This window comes from Podarcis filfolensis (assembly GCF_964270895.1).
Source record: "Podarcis filfolensis genome assembly, chromosome: 13".
NCBI classification, from domain to species: Eukaryota; Metazoa; Chordata; class Lepidosauria; order Squamata; family Lacertidae; genus Podarcis; species Podarcis filfolensis.
In genome coordinates, this window is record NC_139615.1 from 42,714,482 (window position 1) to 42,731,202 (window position 16,721).

At 47.0% G+C, this 16,721-nt stretch overlaps 1 protein-coding gene across 1 annotated transcript in view; it reads left to right on the forward strand.

Moving 5' to 3' along the window:
• The window catches only part of POLR1A (RNA polymerase I subunit A), a 41,669-nt gene that overhangs the window by 14,678 nt on the left and 10,270 nt on the right, over positions 1–16,721 (forward strand). The window contains exons 13-27 of the mRNA XM_083582382.1: positions 811–1,065; positions 2,479–2,670; positions 3,879–4,028; positions 5,306–5,489; positions 7,229–7,311; positions 7,411–7,569; positions 8,035–8,133; positions 8,595–8,747; positions 8,956–9,038; positions 10,002–10,167; positions 10,640–10,861; positions 12,099–12,313; positions 14,226–14,393; positions 14,840–14,975; positions 16,323–16,480. Coding sequence (XP_083438508.1) covers positions 811–1,065; positions 2,479–2,670; positions 3,879–4,028; positions 5,306–5,489; positions 7,229–7,311; positions 7,411–7,569; positions 8,035–8,133; positions 8,595–8,747; positions 8,956–9,038; positions 10,002–10,167; positions 10,640–10,861; positions 12,099–12,313; positions 14,226–14,393; positions 14,840–14,975; positions 16,323–16,480 — 2,423 coding nt within the window. The remainder of the gene's footprint in view (positions 1–810; positions 1,066–2,478; positions 2,671–3,878; positions 4,029–5,305; positions 5,490–7,228; positions 7,312–7,410; positions 7,570–8,034; positions 8,134–8,594; positions 8,748–8,955; positions 9,039–10,001; positions 10,168–10,639; positions 10,862–12,098; positions 12,314–14,225; positions 14,394–14,839; positions 14,976–16,322; positions 16,481–16,721) is intronic.

Genomic DNA, 16,721 nt, shown 5'->3' on the forward strand with positions numbered 1-16,721 from the left:
CTGAAGCCCCAGTATCTGATAGTCTGAACAGAAGGTACTGGACCACTAGGTGAAAGGCAGATTCTGGGTTCTCCTTACTTCTCTGTGAATTCTCCTTCCACTTTGGCTGGCTGTGTCCTTTTAAACATGCTTTGGGGGGTGCTTTGTTGGTTTGTTTTCATTTTAATTGTGTATTTTGAGTTCTCATCTTGTTGTGAACTACCCTGTGATCTTCCGATGAAGGGTGGTACAGTGGTACCTTGGGTTACATACGCTTCAGGTTACATATGCTTCAGACTCTGCTAACCCAGAAATAGTACCTCGGGTTAAGAACTTTGCTTCAGGATGAGAACAGAAATTGTGCTCCTGTGGCGCAGCGGCAGCAGCAAGAGGCCCCATTAACTAAAGTGGTGCTTCAGGTTAAGAACAGTTTCAGGTTAAGTACGGACCTCTGGAACGAATTAAGTACTTAACCTGAGGTACCACTGTATACAGATTAAACAAACGAAACAAGTAATAGACCATGAATAAAAAGAAGATTTCCTAGGAGGTTGTGGTAACAAGACTCCTTCCTCCCCTTCCCCTGTCTCCGCTGGCTCCAATCTCACATAACTGCTCAGGCCTGCAATGGATTTCATGAGAGTCCTGTGCCCCATTAGTTTTAGTCAATAGATTCCACCATCAAGGAAGAAGAGGGGAGAGACACTGGTTGCAGTTTCTTAGCCGTTAGGAGGGAAGAAAGGCTCTGTGTCTCCTACTGTGTATTGAGAAATTATCTTAACTCCCTTGGAAAGATTTCTTAATATGTGGCTGAACTTGAACCTCTTGCAGGTGTGCCGCCATATTAAAAACGGAGATGTCCTTTTGCTGAATCGGCAGCCTACCCTTCACAGACCCTCCATCCAAGCTCACCGAGCCAGGATCCTGCCCGAAGAGAAGGTCCTGAGGCTTCACTATGCCAACTGCAAAGCCTACAACGCTGATTTTGACGGCGACGAAATGAACGCCCACTTCCCTCAGAACGAACTGGGCAGAGCTGAAGCCTACGTCCTGGCGTGTACTGACGAACAGTATCTTGTCCCCAAGGTGAACCGGGGAGCAAATTGTGTTGGACGTTGCTTGATTTTCCCCCTGCTTCCTTTGCGTTTTTTATCTGCCAGTGGAGGAAACAGGATCGTGAACTTACAAAAAATATTGGCGGGCATGCATTGCCAGGCTTCGGAATTCCCATTGAATACTCTGGGAGGGTCCAGCTGCAATCGATCTGCATGCCAATCAATGGAGCACAAGGCCTCTGAATGCAATTCAGCGCTGGCTATGCACTGGGAGGGAGCCAGGGTGGTATAATTTTGTAACTGAGCTGTGGTATAACTCGAGGTGGGGTGTTTTTTGGGGGGGTGGGGTTTAGCTTTTGAAAATTGAAAATCTAAGGCAGCCACTGGCAAAGTGGCCAGCTTTGGGATGGGGGTCTGATAATAATGTCCACCGTGGTATTTTAAAGCACGGTTTTGTTGTTGTTGTTGTTTAGTCGTTTAGTCGTGTCTGACTCTTCGTGACTCCATGGACCAGAGCACGCCAGGCACTCCTGTCTTTGTCCATGGAGTTTTCTTGGCAGGGATACTGGAGTAGCTTGCCGGTTCCTGCTCCAGGTGGATCACGTTTGGTCAAAACTTTCCACTATGACCTGTCCATCTTGGGTGCCCTGCTCGGCATAGTTCATAGCTTCTCTGAGTTATTCAGGCCCCTTCGCCACGGCAAGGCAGTGATCCATGAAGGGGAAAGCATGGTTTAGCAATTGTAAAAATCCAGAGGGGTTATGTAATGTCTTGAAGGGAGGGGATACCAAAGTTGATTGCAGTGGCATTGTGCCGGGTGGTGGTGGGAAGAAGAGCAGTTAGCCCAGGCTTCCTTAACCTCGGCCCTCCAGATGTTTTTGGCCTACAACTCCCATGATCCCTAGCTAGCAGGACCAGTGGTCCGGGATGATGGTGACTGTAGTCTCAAAACATCTGGAGGGCTGAGGTTGAGGAAGCTTGAGTTAGCCCTTTTGCTGCCTGACATTTTGAGCAGCAAAATTCCCTCTCCAAGATGCGTTGCAGTCTGGCAAGGCCTTTCACCTTTTTCCACGTCGGGGAGAAAGTGGGTGGTGGTGCTTATTGCAGAAGCAGCCTGTGGGGAAAGGGCTTTTCCTCAGCCTGCCTGCCATTAACTTTGCAGCCTGCCCGAACGCTTATTTCCTTAAAGGGTCCATGCACCTTCATGCTTCTAAGCCCCAGGTTGGTTGTGTTGCCTCACAGCTGTAAGCCCCCCGGAGCCACAGTCTCCCAGCCTGTAGTGTGGTGATAATAACAGTGGGCTGCTGATTTTGTCCAAGGTCTTTTCCAAGTTAATTTGTAACTTAATCCTTTAAGTGCAGTGTTTAAAGGAGCTACAGAATTTCCCACTGGACCTGCTAACATACCGCTTGACGCTTCCTTTTCTGTCTGGTGTATTTCTCAGGATGGGCAGCCGCTGGCAGGTTTGATCCAAGATCACATGATCTCTGGTACCAGTATGACCACACGGGGCTGCTTCTTCACTAGAGAACAGTATGTGGAACTTGTGTATCAAGGGCTGGTAGACAAAAAAGGAATGGTGAAGCTTCTCCCTCCGGCCATTATAAAGCCGCAACACTTGTGGACAGGGAAGCAGGTAAATTAAACAGTGCGCCTTAAATAAAATAGTCTATTCAGAGTTGAGCAGTATGATTTAAGGCTTGCCCTTTCACTGAAATAATGGGCACATTTTGTGTGTGTGTGTGTGTGTGTGTGTGTACATATATACATATACGGTGATACTTTCGGTTGTGGGTGGGATCCGTTCCAGAGCTCTGGTCAGATCCCGAGGTTTTTGCAACTGGAGGTGTCTGCTCTATGCATGCGCAGCAGAGTGCTTCTGCGCATGCGTGCATGGCAAAACCTGGAAAAATACTTCCGGGTTTGCTTCGTGTGTATCCCAAAGGATACATAACCAGAGGTTATGTATAAGTAGAGGTACTACTGTATCTATCTATCTATCTATCTATCTATCTATCTATCTATCTATCTATCTATCATCTCTGGAGTTATTAGATTGTGGTTTTTGTTTGTTTGTATAATGCAGTTTCCCCTTGATAGTGTGAAGGAGCAGTCTGTTAGCTATACACCTGATAGACTTGGATAGAAACAAGATGAATGAGTCTAGCTGGTTAAGAATATGCCCCATCCCTCCTGCTGCTGTGTTGCTGCCTGCTGAAACAGGATTGGAGACTCCCCAGTTTTCCTTTTAATGTGCTGGACTTTTCCATTATGTTTTCCCCCACCCGCCCCCATTATGTCCAGCTTCTTTCCATATTATTCATTCTTTTCTTCTCTCTCCCACCCATCACGTTTTCCCCCATTTTCCTCCAGCTCCCCTCGCCTTTCCCCCCTAGAATGTGATTCTGTGAGCAGGGGCTTGGTTTGTTTGTTTTTATGCAGCACCTCCCTTTGGAGCATAATAGGTGCTTACTAAATATATTTTCAACTATTTTCTTTTATAAACCGCACTTCATCTGAAGATTTCAGAGTGGTTCACAAAATAAAAATACAGGGCAAAAGCACAAAATGAAAAAGTGAAAACACAACAATACCCCCCCACACACAAAAAAACAATAAGATGGGTGAAGATGGCTAAAACACAGAGATCCTTTTGCTAGGTTGCCTGCATCCAAGGTCTTGTTGTGTTTGTGCAGTTCAGCATTGTATGTATGTGTTTCTTGCTGTTCTATCCACAGAGGTGAATACACCATTTGCCAACAAGGTAAATGCCTTGAAGGGACCAATTGCACATCAGAACGAATTCCTTTTCCATTTGTAATCAAACCTTGTATTCCATCGCAGGTTGTTTCTACATTGTTAATAAATGTAATTCCAGAGGATCACATTCCACTGAACTTGCTTGGGAAAGCCAAGATTGATGGAAAAGCCTGGATGACAGGCTCTGCCAGTAGAATTCATGGATCGGGTCTTGCCTTTATGTGCGAATCACAGGTATGGTTCAATATTTAATAATGTACGGGGTCAACAAGGGTCCCAGAGTTTTGGCTGGCCTTGCTGGCCAGACAGAACAGTCCTTATTGACATAGGAGCATATCCTGATCAATACAGGCAACTCCCCATTTATGCAAGGGTTATATTCCGAAGCACTGCATGTTTAAGTGACATTGTGCATATTTGAAACATCATTGAAACAGAAATAGCCTGCAAATCCCACCTCACCTCTGCCCTGTGCTGCCCCTTTTTGTGACATTTTTGGGTCACTTCTGGGTTCAGCGCGATGCACGTATGCGCAGTCGCACACATATTGAACATGAGCAGATGGGGGTTGCCTGTACCTCTGAGTTTCTAGGCCCTGTCTGCCCACCCTGGCATTATTATTTCTATAATGAATTAAATTTCTATACCGTTCTTCAACTGAGGATCACAGAGCAGTTTACAGTATACCGTATTTTTCGCTCTATTGGACACACCGGACCATAGGACGCACCGGACCATAGGAGGGGGAGAACAGGGGAAAATTTCCCCCCCCCTTGTTCTCCCCCTCTAAGTCAAGGAGCATTCACCCGAAGCCTCCAGGGCCCAGCGGGAGTTCCCGCTGGGCTCTGGAGGCTTTGGGTTCCTTTCGACCTGCTCTTTGGGGCTGGCGGGGGGGGGCTGCTTTCCCCCACCGCCAGCCCCAAAGACCAGGTTGGGGAACAGCGGTAAGGCGGCGCTCCACCTCCCCACTGTCCCCCCAGCTTGTGGGGCTGGCGGTGGGGAAAGCAGTGCTTCTCCCCACCGCCAGCCTCCAAACCAGGTCGGGGAACAGCAGGAAGGCGGCGCTCCGCCTCCCCGCTGTCCCCCGAGCTTGTGGGGCTGGCGTTGGGGAGAAGCGCTGCTTTCCCCACCGCCAACCTCCAAACCAGGTTGGGTTTGGAGGCTGCTATCCGCAAGCCTGGGGAGCCAGGCGGGAACTCCCGCCGAGCTCCCAAGGCTTGCGGATAGCTTCCTGAAGCCTGGAGAGTGAGAGGGGTCGGTGCGCACCGACCCCTCTCACTCTCCAGGCTTCAGCGAAAGCCTGCATTCGCTCCATAGGACGCACACACATTTCCCCTTCATTTTTGGAGGGGAAAAAGTGCATCCTATAGAGCGAAAAATACGGTAAATGCAGGTCAAGGATCTCTGCTATTTTGGTAAAACCAAAATGGGCACCTAAAAGTGCACTAAAAGAGGACGTTTTGGTGTGGGTGTAGTCAAGTCTTGACTTGGAAGTCTTTTATATCTGCCAGGTTGTCATCAGAAATGGAGAGCTGCTCTGTGGGGTGTTGGATAAGGCACATTATGGTAGCTCTGCCTATGGGTTGGTCCACTGCTGCCATGAGGTCTATGGTGGTGAGACCGGTGGAAAGGTGCTCACAGCTCTAGCTCGGCTCTTCACTGCCTACCTGCAGTTCTACAGAGGTTTTACAATGGGTGAGTATTCCATTTCTCTTTACTGTTTCTCTTAAAAAGAAGCACGCAGTTGTTTCAGCACCCAAAATATTAATGAAAACATCTCCTAGAATGACACTTATGCTCTGATCCTTTCTTTGAAAGTAATCTGCATTTAAGGGACGCGGGTGACACTGTGGGTTAAACCACAGAGCCTAGGACTTGCTGATCAGAAGGTCGGTGGTTCGAATCCCCGCAATGGGGTGAGCTCCCATTGCTCGGTCCGCAACTCCTATGCAGAATTACCAAGGAGTAAGTGCAATTGGGGGACGCGGGTGGTGCTGTGGGTTAAACCACAGAGTCTAGGGCTTGCCGATCAGAAGGTTGGCGGTTCGAATCCCCGCAATGGGGTGAGCTCCCATTGCTCGGTCCCTGCTCCTGCCAACCTAGCAGTTCGAAAGCACGTCAAAGTGCAAGTAGATAAGTAGGTACCGCTCTGGCGGGAAGGTAAACAGTGTTTCTGTGCGTTGCTCTGGTTCACCAGAAGTGGCTTAGTCATGCTGGCCACATGACCTGGAAGCTGTACGCCGGCTCCCTCGGCCAATAAAGCGAGATGAACGCAGCAACTTCAGAGTCGGTCACGACTGGACCTAATGGTCAGGGGTCCCTTTACCTTTACCTTTAATCTGCATTTGGATGGTTCTCTCTTGGTTCAGTGTGTATCTTTTCTTTGTGAACTTTATTGACAAATAATGGTTCCCATTGATTGATTCCTATGAGGAATTTTCCAATGTGTTCCTGACCATGGAATTTTGACTCCCCCTCCCAAAAGAAACCTTCTGAAACCTTAGTAAAGTACAGATCGCTACAGTTCCCCAGCCAACCTACAAAAGGCAGGTAAAGAAGTAAAAATTCTGTCTGTTCAGCTGTCTGAATCTGTCGTGTGTATAGTGAGGTTGGGGTACTAATTCCTCATTTTCGGATAGGTGAATGTTTGTCTCGCAAGCATTCGGGAAGCGCAACCTGTGTGCCTATATGTTACGTGTGCTGGCGTGGTTGCTCGAGAGCGAACAGGCAAGACCCCCGCTGGTCTTTTCAAGGCTTTATTATCGGTGCAAAAACATTCACAGTGCAAAACATCTCCATTCCGTGTCTGCTCAGTCACTAGCAGCAGTGGCGTAGTGTGGGGGGTGCAGGAGGGGCCGGCCGCACCGGGCGCAACATCTGGGGGTTAGGGTTAGGGGGCGCAAATCCACGGGTTAGGGGGCACAAATTACTTGCCTTGCCCCGGGTGCTGACAACCCACGCTACGCCACTGACTAGCAGAATCTGGGAGTGGGCGGTCCTTAAACTTACCCCAGCAGAGCAGTCTTTTGACCCCCCATCCTACGCCTCCCCTCTCTGCGCGTAAACCGACTGCGCAGAGAGGGCGTGGGCAAAGGGGGACCTGCCTCCCCCCCCTGCTTTGCTCAGGCTCGATGGTTGTGGCTCTCCCTTGCATCTTCCAAGCCCTGCACCCCTTCCCCACTGGAGGCGTGGCTTCCCTCCTCTGCGGAGGAAGAGCTGCTTCCTAGGCTCTGTGGTTTAACCCATAGCGCTACCCGCGTCCCTCATAAAAAGGTAGTTGCTTAAATAAAGTAATTGGTAAGCCAAGGAGAGCAGAAAGTCTGTCTGGGTTTAGCAGAGAAGAGCTTCCTTTCAGGGGGAAACCCCCCTGAAGAAACTGTTGCTGAATCTCAAATGGGAGAGGTTAAGCACTCAGTTCTATCTTCTCATTCTAGGAGTTGAAGATATCTTGGTCAAACACCGGGCAGACCACAAGAGGCGCAAGATCATTAAAGAAAGCACCCGGTGTGGTACAAAGGTAAGCTGATACTTGGGGGGGTGGGGGAGGTCTCACTTCTCCAAGCGCCTTGCATTGTTATAACTGCCTTGGCCCTTAACACCGCCTTGTTCTTTTCAGGCTGTTCAAGCTGCGTTTAACTTGCCTCAAACCTCATTGGATGAGGAGGTCCGAGGGAAGTGGCAAGACGCCCATCTTCACAAAGACCAGAGAGATTTTAACATGGTCGATCTGAAATTCAAAGAGGAAGTCAACCATTACAGCAATGAGATTAACAAGGTTTGCATCAAGAAATTTGAGGTCATCCTGTATTGGACTTCTTATCATTCCTGTGCAGTCCACAGAAATATAGATATAGATGCTTAAATGTATCTGTACATTTGTTTGAGGAGCTCAGGGGCACGTAATATACGAGTTCTTCCATTTTATGATTGGAGCAATTAAGTGAAGTGGGTTAGGCCCAGGCCTGCCCAGTGGGCCTTATAGATAGCAAAGGGAGTGGGGGACTCAACCTTTCCTGGTCCTAGTCCGGATTCCTATCCACTTCACTACACTAGCTCTTGACAGAGTAATTCATACTGCTTTTTCACTAAAGAAATTGTAGCTCCAGTAACAATATATAGAAAAGAGAGTTGATTCTTTAGCTTCCCCATTGGTTTTTTTTATTTCCCCCCTATTTCTTGGTAGTGTCATCCTGGCTTAAACAGTGACTTTGTTTCTTCTTTTATTCCCCCAAAACTGTAGGTGTGCATGCCTCTTGGACTTCACCGGCGTTTCCCAGAGAATAACTTGCAGCTGATGGTGCAGTCAGGAGCCAAAGGTTCTACTGTGAATACTATGCAGGTAGTATTTTCAGACAGTGCAATTTAGCTGTGATCTGCAAAGCGAGATCAATATCTGAACCAGGAGCGCTGTGCATAGCCAAGTGATAGCAGTGATTCATTTTGTGACCATTCATGACTACAAATCGTTCTGCTCTGAACATTCTTATTTTAGGACGCCAGTGAAGATTAGCTAGCCACCACTCCTGTCTACTTGTTTTCAGTTCCTCTTGTTGGTATTTAAATGCATAAATATCAGAGAGAAATGACAGGGATCTTTTTAGATTATTCTAGTAGGATGAAAACATGACAAAAGCAGGTTACATGTCAAAACCTGAATATAAGCAAAATAATAATAATGTTTTAACTCAACATATTTTTAAAGAGCTATAGTTTTATTTGAAGAAGTCAAAGAAGTAAGCTAGTTAATTCTGATCTGATCTTGTGTTTGTATCTCACTGTGTCTCTCTTGCCTTCTTAAAGATTTCTTGCTTGCTGGGCCAGATTGAGTTGGAAGGTCGAAGGCCTCCCTTGATGCCATCTGGCAAATCGTTGCCATGTTTCCAACCTTATGACTTTCCCCCCAGATCAGGGGGGTTTGTGGCTGGCAGATTCCTCACTGGCATTAAACCGCCCGTAAGTTCTTCCGCCTTGACTCTCTTTCTCTGGGCTACATTTCTCTCATGTGATTTAAATGTGCCTTCAAGCTGACATAATCTAATTCTGTTCTGTTGGATATTGCTTTCTGGAAGGCCAGTTTCAAGCAGAGCCTTACGTAGCGTGCTGCTGCCTGGTTACACAGGGCAAGAGTCTTTTTCTCACAGAGGTTATATTTGTGCTTTAGGAGTACTTCTTCCATTGTATGGCTGGTAGGGAGGGTCTAGTGGACACAGCTGTCAAAACCAGTCGTTCTGGATACCTTCAAAGGTAGGAGCTGCTTTATTACAGTGTTTCTGTTTTTACACTTACCGATGTTACTGCCTCAGTGAGTGGCGTGCAGTGAAATTTTTCATAGGGGAACAGTTAGGGCCAGGGGTGCCAGCTTGCAAGGGCGATTGGAGCGGGGGGCGACATTGCAAACATGAGCATCACACCTCCCTCCCTAAGGCTTTGGGAAGAAGGCGCCAGGCCTCTGACAGGATGCTGGAATCCTGGTTCCTCCTTCCCAAAGTCCGCTTGGCTTAGGGAAGGTCTGGGAGGGCTCTTGGACCCTGTTGGAGCATCGTGCCTCCCTCCCTAAACCGGGCAGAAGCTTCCTGGGCTTTGGGAGGGAGGCACCAGACTTTAATACTCTAATTTACTGGGTTCAAATCCCCGCGACGGGGTGAGTTCCCATTGCTCTGTCCCAGCTCCTGCCTACCTAGCAGTTCGAAAGCACACCAGTGCAAGTAGATAAATAGGTACGACTGCGGCGGGAAGGTAAATGGCATTTCCATGCACCCTGGCTCCCGTCAAGGTGTTCCATTGTGCCAGAAGCAGTTTAGTCATACTGGCCACATGACCCGGAAAGCTGTCTGTGGACAAACGCCGGCTCCCTCGGCCTGAAAGCGAGATGAGCACTGCAACCCCAGAGTTGCCTTTGACTGGACTTAACCATCCAGGGGTCCTTTATCGTTTACCTTTACCGGGAACATTTAGGGGACTAACCTAGTCCCCCTAGTCCATGCACTGCACATCACTGTACTGCCTATTTCTAATCAGCAAGGAGCAAACTATTTAGCCCTCTTAAATATAGCCTCTTTCATGTCAAATTGATCATTAGCGAGCAGGCATTGTGCTGTGCTGTATCCAGCGGCTGCATTTCTAAAGTTTCTTAGTAAATCTTTTAAAGACACTGACTTCAGGGTCCCCTAACATTCTCCTCCTCTTGTCACGCTAATCTTTGTGCAGGTGTATCATAAAACATTTGGAAGGGCTGATAGTTCACTATGACCTGACTGTGCGAGACAGCGATGGCAGCCTAGTCCAGTTTCTCTATGGAGAAGATGGCCTAGACATCCCCAAGACGCAGTTCTTGCATTCAAAGCAGTTCCCTTTCATCACGGATAACCACAAGGTAGGGTTTTCTGCCTCCGTTTATTTCCGTAGACTTTGGAGTGTATCTTCTTCTAAAAAGGACTTATTCTGAAAATGGCATGTTGCAGGGTTTTTGGGAGAAATGAAATACCGTATTTTTTGCTCTATAAAACTCACTTTTTCCCTCCTAAAAAGTAAGGGGAAATGTGTGTGCGTCTTATGGAGCGAATGGAGGCTGCGCAGCTATCCCAGAAGCCAGAACAGCAAGAAGGATTGCTGCTTTCGCTGCGCAGCGATCCCTCTTGCTGTTCTGGCTTCTGAGATTCAGAATGTTTTTTCCCCTTGTTTTCCTCCTCCAAAAACTAGGTGCGTCTTGTGGTCTGGTGCGTCTTATAGAGCGAAAAATACGGTATGTGCAATGGCTGCATAGCGCTGTCTGTCAGAAAAGGCCCTTTCACGGTAAGTGACCAGTGTTCCATCCCCATCAACTGTTTTTTGTATATTTCTTACAGGTGATAGAGAAATCAAAGCATTTGGATGAAGTGTTACCGAAAATGGACCCCCAGCAAGCAGACAGCCAGTTCAGATCCATCAAGAGATGGCAGAGCAAGCATCAGCAGTCGTTGAGGAGGGAAGGAGGCTTTTTGCTGTTTTCTCAGGAAATGCTGGCTAGTGTAAAAGCACAGATCCCTGCAGGAGAACTTGTGAATGGGCGAGATCCTGCAACTCTGCAGGTAATTTTCAATACAGGTGGGGCTTGTCAACCTAGGAAGGTAGCCCATCATATAGTTCCGTTCCACCTTAAATGGTCAGGCATGATTGTTGTGTGTCACATGCCTGTTTACTCCCAGCACTGTTCTCTCGGGGAACTTCCGTTTTATATATAGTTTTTGTTCCGGCTGTTTTCCTGGACACGGATGCAAGCAGTCATGTTTTTCCCTTGTTTTGATCTACGTTGAATAAAGCTGTAAATATGCTCTTCTGTCTGGAGAAGGAAAATTGATCCTAAACTTCCAGTGCAGGCTTCCTCAACCTTGGCCCTCCAGATGTTTTGGCCTACAAATCCCATGATCCCTAGCTAGCAGGACCAGTGGTCAGGGATGATAGGGATTGTAGTCTCAAAACATCTGGAGGGTCGAGGTTGAGGAAGCCTGCTCCAGTGCCTTGCAGGATATCTTTGGAAGAAGAAAAAGGCTAAGGAGTAAACTCTACACAAATTCAGAGTGGAATCCCTAAGGTGGTTGGATGGCGTCTTGTATGCCTCCTTCCGGCAACTCCTGCAGCCAAGCTGGTGCCAAATGTATTGCTCTGCTTTCCATTGGACCACATCTGCAAGGCCGAGAGGGAGGTCTTGTCATCTGAGCAGCCCAAGACCTCCATACACACTGCCCAGGCTTGCACCCCAGGGAGGTCACTTCAGTGCTGCTAATGTGGCAGTTTGACATCACCCCCAGAAGTGCACTCTATTGTCTCTTGAGATGGATGCCAATAATATTTATATACTGTCCAATTGTCTGGGTGGTTTGCAGTTGATTGTAACGATTCGTGAATGCAAAGGTTTGCGTGGTTTATGATGTTTGTAGTTATAAGGGAAATACCGTATTTTTTTGCTCTATAAGACTTACTTTTTCCCTTCTAAAAAGTAAGGGGAAATGTGTGTGCATCTTATGGAGCGAATGCAGGCTGTGCAGCTATCACAGAAGCCAGAACAGCAAGAGGGATTGCTGCTTTCACTGCGCAGTGATCCCTCTTGCTGTTCTGGCTTCTGAGATTCAGAATATTTTTTTTCTTGTTTTCCTCCTCCAAAAACTAGGTGCGTCTTGTGGTCTGGTGCGCCTTATAGAGCAAAAAATATGGTAATTTGCCTCTGTGCCATGTTATTTTAAAAATTGTTCTTTCAAGTGTAGGAAATCTGCGTACAATACTGGGGGGGGGGACTTATGCTGCCTTTAATTCTGCTACCCATTTCAGTTGTTAAAGGTGTGGTATGAATTGAGCGAGAAGAAGAGAAGGAAGTATCAAAAGAAGGCAGCGAAGTGTCCTGATCCTAGCCTTGCTGTCTGGCGACCAGACATCCATTTTGCCTCGGTATCGGAAACATTTGAAAGCGAAGTTGAGAATTTCCTCAGAGAGTGGGACGCTCGGAACAACACGAGCTACAGCAAATCTGAACTTTCTACTCAGAGGTAGCAATTTTTATTTTAAGGCATATGCAAGCACTGCCGCTTCTGTCTTAGGGTCCAGAATGCCTCATCTATGCATTTAAGTATCTATTAAGCGACATCTTAGGTCTCTACTTATTGTGAAGAGACAATTGATTGCATCACAAAGTTGCTGTAGATTCTGAACAGGTTGTCAACATGTGACTGTCCTTTGGCACGCTACAGTAGTTTCCCGGTGTGGAGCTGAAATGTCTTTATAATCCTGAAAAAGAGCCTAAATCTTCAAGATTAACAGTGTTCTAATTCACAAATAGGGACGTGGGTTAAACCACAGAGCCTAGGACTTGTCGATCAGAAGGTCAACGGTGGTTCGAATCCCTGCGACGGGGTGAGCTCCCGTTGCTCGGTCCCTGCTTCTGCCAACCTAGCAGTTCGAAAGCACGTCAAAGTGCAAGTAGATAAATAGGTACCTCTCCGGCGGGAAGGTAAACGGCGTTTCCGTGCGCTGCTCTGGTTCGCCAGAAGCAGCTTAGTCATGCTGGCCACATGTCCCGGAAGCTGTACACCGGCTCCCTCGGCCAATAAAGCGAGATGAGCGCTGCAACCCCAGAGTCAGTCATGACTGGACCTAATGGTCAGGGGGTCCCTTTACCTTTACTAATTCACAAATAATAAACCTAATACATTTTTTTGTTGCTTACTTGCCATCCAACACAAACCGGTGGTCCAAGACAGGAGTGAGGAATGTTTGTGGCCCTCTGGATGTTTCTGGACTCCAACTCCCATCAGTCCCAACCAGCATGGTTGACAGTTGGGGATGATGGGAGATGTAGTCCAACCACATCTGGAGAGTGACGGGTTTCCTATCTCTGGTTTAGGGTTCTCTCTTTGCTGTCCTTACTTGTACGACTGGCTTTTTATCTTCCAAGAATTACTTCTGTAATAGTAACAGAGGAGGCTTTAGGAATCATTAATACTACACTTGTTAGGTAACAGGTGCAGAGAGTTAAGACGCTGGCACTGAATCTGATGTGGAGCTGGAGAATTTGTGCGTATTTGAGAGAGGCAAAGAGAGATAGAGGAATGTGCAGAATGTCCTCCCAGACTCAATTGCACTTGGTTGTTGTTGTTTAGTCGTTTAGTCGTGTCCGACTCTTCGTGACCCCATGGACCAGAGCACGCCAGGCACTCCTGTCTTCCACTGCCTCCCGCAGTTTGGTCAAACCCATGCTGGTAGCTTCGAGAACACTGTCCAACCATCTCGTCCTCTTTCGTCCCCTTCTCCTTGTGCCCTCCATCTTTCCCAACATCAGGGTCTTTTCCAGGGAGTCTTCTCTTCTCATGAAGTGGCCAAAGTATTGGAGCCTCAGCTTCAGGATCTGTCCTTCCAGTGAGCACTCAGGGCTGATTTCCTTCAGAATGGATAGGTTTGATCTTCTTGCAGTCCATGGGACTCTCAAGAGTCTCCTCCAGCACCGTAATTCAAAAGCATCCATTCTTCGGCAATCAGCCTTCTTTATGGTCCAGCTCTCACTTCCATACATCACTACTGGTCAATTGCACTTACTCCTTGGTAATTGTGCATAGGAGTTGTAGTCTAAGGAAGGAGGTGGGATAGATGAAGACAGGAATTGCTATTTGAATGATGCACCAAGGCCTTTTAAAGCCTTTACGCCGGCACAGGATGTGGGTGGGTGTCATTTTGACTCTGCTTTAGGCATCAAAATCACAGCACCCAGATTATGAAATAGAGGACAGTGAAGGCTATGCTTTTCCAGGGAGTTTTGTTAGAATTGGTTGCCTCCTTGAAAGGTTAGTCTGGTGCAATTTGTCGTTTTGACATTGCTGTTTTATTGTAAGTAACTTTTGAGCACATCTTATACAGAAAGGCAGGATACCAAATTCATAAACCAGCTCCTTACTCGGGTGTCCTCAGGTTAAAAGACTTGCTGCATTTGAAGTGGCAGCAATCGCTCTGTGACCCAGGAGAAGCTGTTGGTCTCCTTGCTGCTCAGAGTATTGGAGAGCCCTCCACGCAGATGACTCTGAACACCTTTCACTTTGCTGGAAGAGGCGAAATGAATGTCACACTCGGTATCCCGAGGTAAGATAATGTTGTGTTGTCTTGTTTTGTACTAACGCTTAAGACCCTGCTCCAGAATGAGCTTCTCCTAACCAATTCTCTCTCTAAGCTGTGCTGCACTGAATGCAGATAGAAAAAGGCAGAGACTTGCCTTATCATGAAAAATTGAATAAGTTAATTTTTTTATTCTTGCCATTTTAGTTTCCCCCCCATAACTTTTGTTTTCATTGGGAAATGAAAATAATTGCTTTCATATTTTTTTCACTGCTCTGCCATCTTGAGTAGTTTCTGCCTTCTGGGGAAGTTTTAGCCCTTCCCTTCAGTCCCCAGAGGGCAGGACCTAGCGCAATGTTGAGTGTCTGTCCCACTTATAAAGAGAGTAGACTTTCTGCAGGTAAGAACTCTCTTTTAAAAAAATGTTTCTTTAATATCCGTGTGTCTAAACGTTCAATAATTCTTTGCTATAGGTTGCGGGAGATCCTGATGGTGGCTACTGCTAATATTAAAACCCCGATGATGAGTGTTCCTGTACTTAATACCAGTAAAGCTCACAAGAAGGTGAAGAGGCTGAAGAAGCAGCTTACCAGAGTATGCTTAGGCGAGGCAAGTCATTCTTTATATGGATTGATTGGTCGCGGAGACACTGTCATGAGCAGAGACTTTGGTGGGTGGGGTGAGCAGTGTGTATCTTTGCATCTAAGTCTTAGACCTCCCCTCTCCCTTCCTAAAGCCTTTCCTTTCTGGTACAGTGGTACCTGGGGTTACAGACGCTTCAGGTTACAGACGCTTCAGGTTACAAACTCCGCTAACCCAGAAATAGTACCTCGGGTTAAGAACTTTGCTTCAGGATGAGAACAGAAATCGTGCTCCGGCGGCGCGGCAGCAGCAGGAGGCCCCATTAGCTAAAGTGGTGCTTCAGGTTAAGAACAGTTTCAGGTTAAGAACGGACCTCCGGAACGAATTAAGTACTTAACCCGAGGTACCACTGTATTTCAAAGTAACAAAAGGATCAGATTTGGAGCTGGTTGCAGACCTGAGCATGAGCACTTGATTACTATATAGTGCAGCAAGAGAAGTGGTGTGGTTTTTTCTCTTCCTCCACCCCGTTTTGAAAACTCAGAATGTGTTTTGGATTTTAAAACAACAACAACAACATCATGGCACATATCCTTCTCCAGTGGACTGTAGAGGAGGTTTTTGGAGAGCGGGAAAGTGAAAATGGTTACTTTTTCCTTCCTCCTGAAGCCATCTTGTAAAGGGCAGGGAGGGAGGTTTCATGGTGTGCAAGTCACTAACTGCGGCTGTAAAGGTAAAGGGACCCCTGACCATTAGGTCCAGTCGTGGCCGACTCTGGGGTTGCGGCGCTCATCTCGCTTTATTGGCCGAGGGAGCCGGCGTACAGCTTCCGGGTCATGTGGCCAGCATGACTAAGCCACTTCTGGCGAATCAGAGCAGCGCACGGAAACGCTGTTTACCTTCCCGCCAGAGTGGTACCTATTTATCTACTTGCACTTTGACATGCTAGGTTGGCAGGAGCTGGGACCAAGCAACGGGAGCTCACCCCGTCGCAGGGATTCAAACCGCCAACCTTCTGATCAGCAAGTCCTAGGCTCTGGTTTAACCCACAGCGCCACCCGTGTCCCTTAACTGCAGCTGTAAGGCACCTTCTAAATTCTCAAGGCAATTGCTTTCTGTGCTGTGTGGAAGTTCAGAATCCCAGTGGCGCTTCAGATTTGAAAGTCTGCTTTTTTTTCGTGTGTGTGTTTTCCTAATGGAACGTTCACATTCTTGAAAACGGAGCAGGCTAAAATTATTTAGAAAAAAACTTCAGTTTGAAAGAAGGCTAACCATAGGGAAACTTCAGTTGTACTGGCAGCGAGATGGCTTACAAAGATACAGACAGCTTCCTAATAGGGCATTAGAATTTAGACATTCTTCTTACTGTTTCAGGTTTTGCAAAAATTTGACATTGAAGAGTCTTTGTGTTTGGAGGGGATGGTAAGCAAGCACCGTATCTACACCATCAAATTTACTTTCTTACCATATGAATGCTACCAGGAAGAGAAATGCGTGAAGCCCAGGGACATATTGCATTTTATGGAATCGAGGTTAGTCCTTTTGTGTTCTTTCCTTCTCAAGACTTTTATCTTTGGACTGCAGAGATCTTAAACCTCAAAGCTGTACTTTGCTAATTGTTTAAACATGATTAGGTGTCAATGAGAAGGAGATTGCTTTCCTTCATTCCAATTTTAGACCAGGCATTGTCTGTATACTCTCACTTGAACTGGATTTTCATATTGCCCCAGACTCTGGCTATCCCTAGTTCAGGAATTTTTCACTAGACCTATA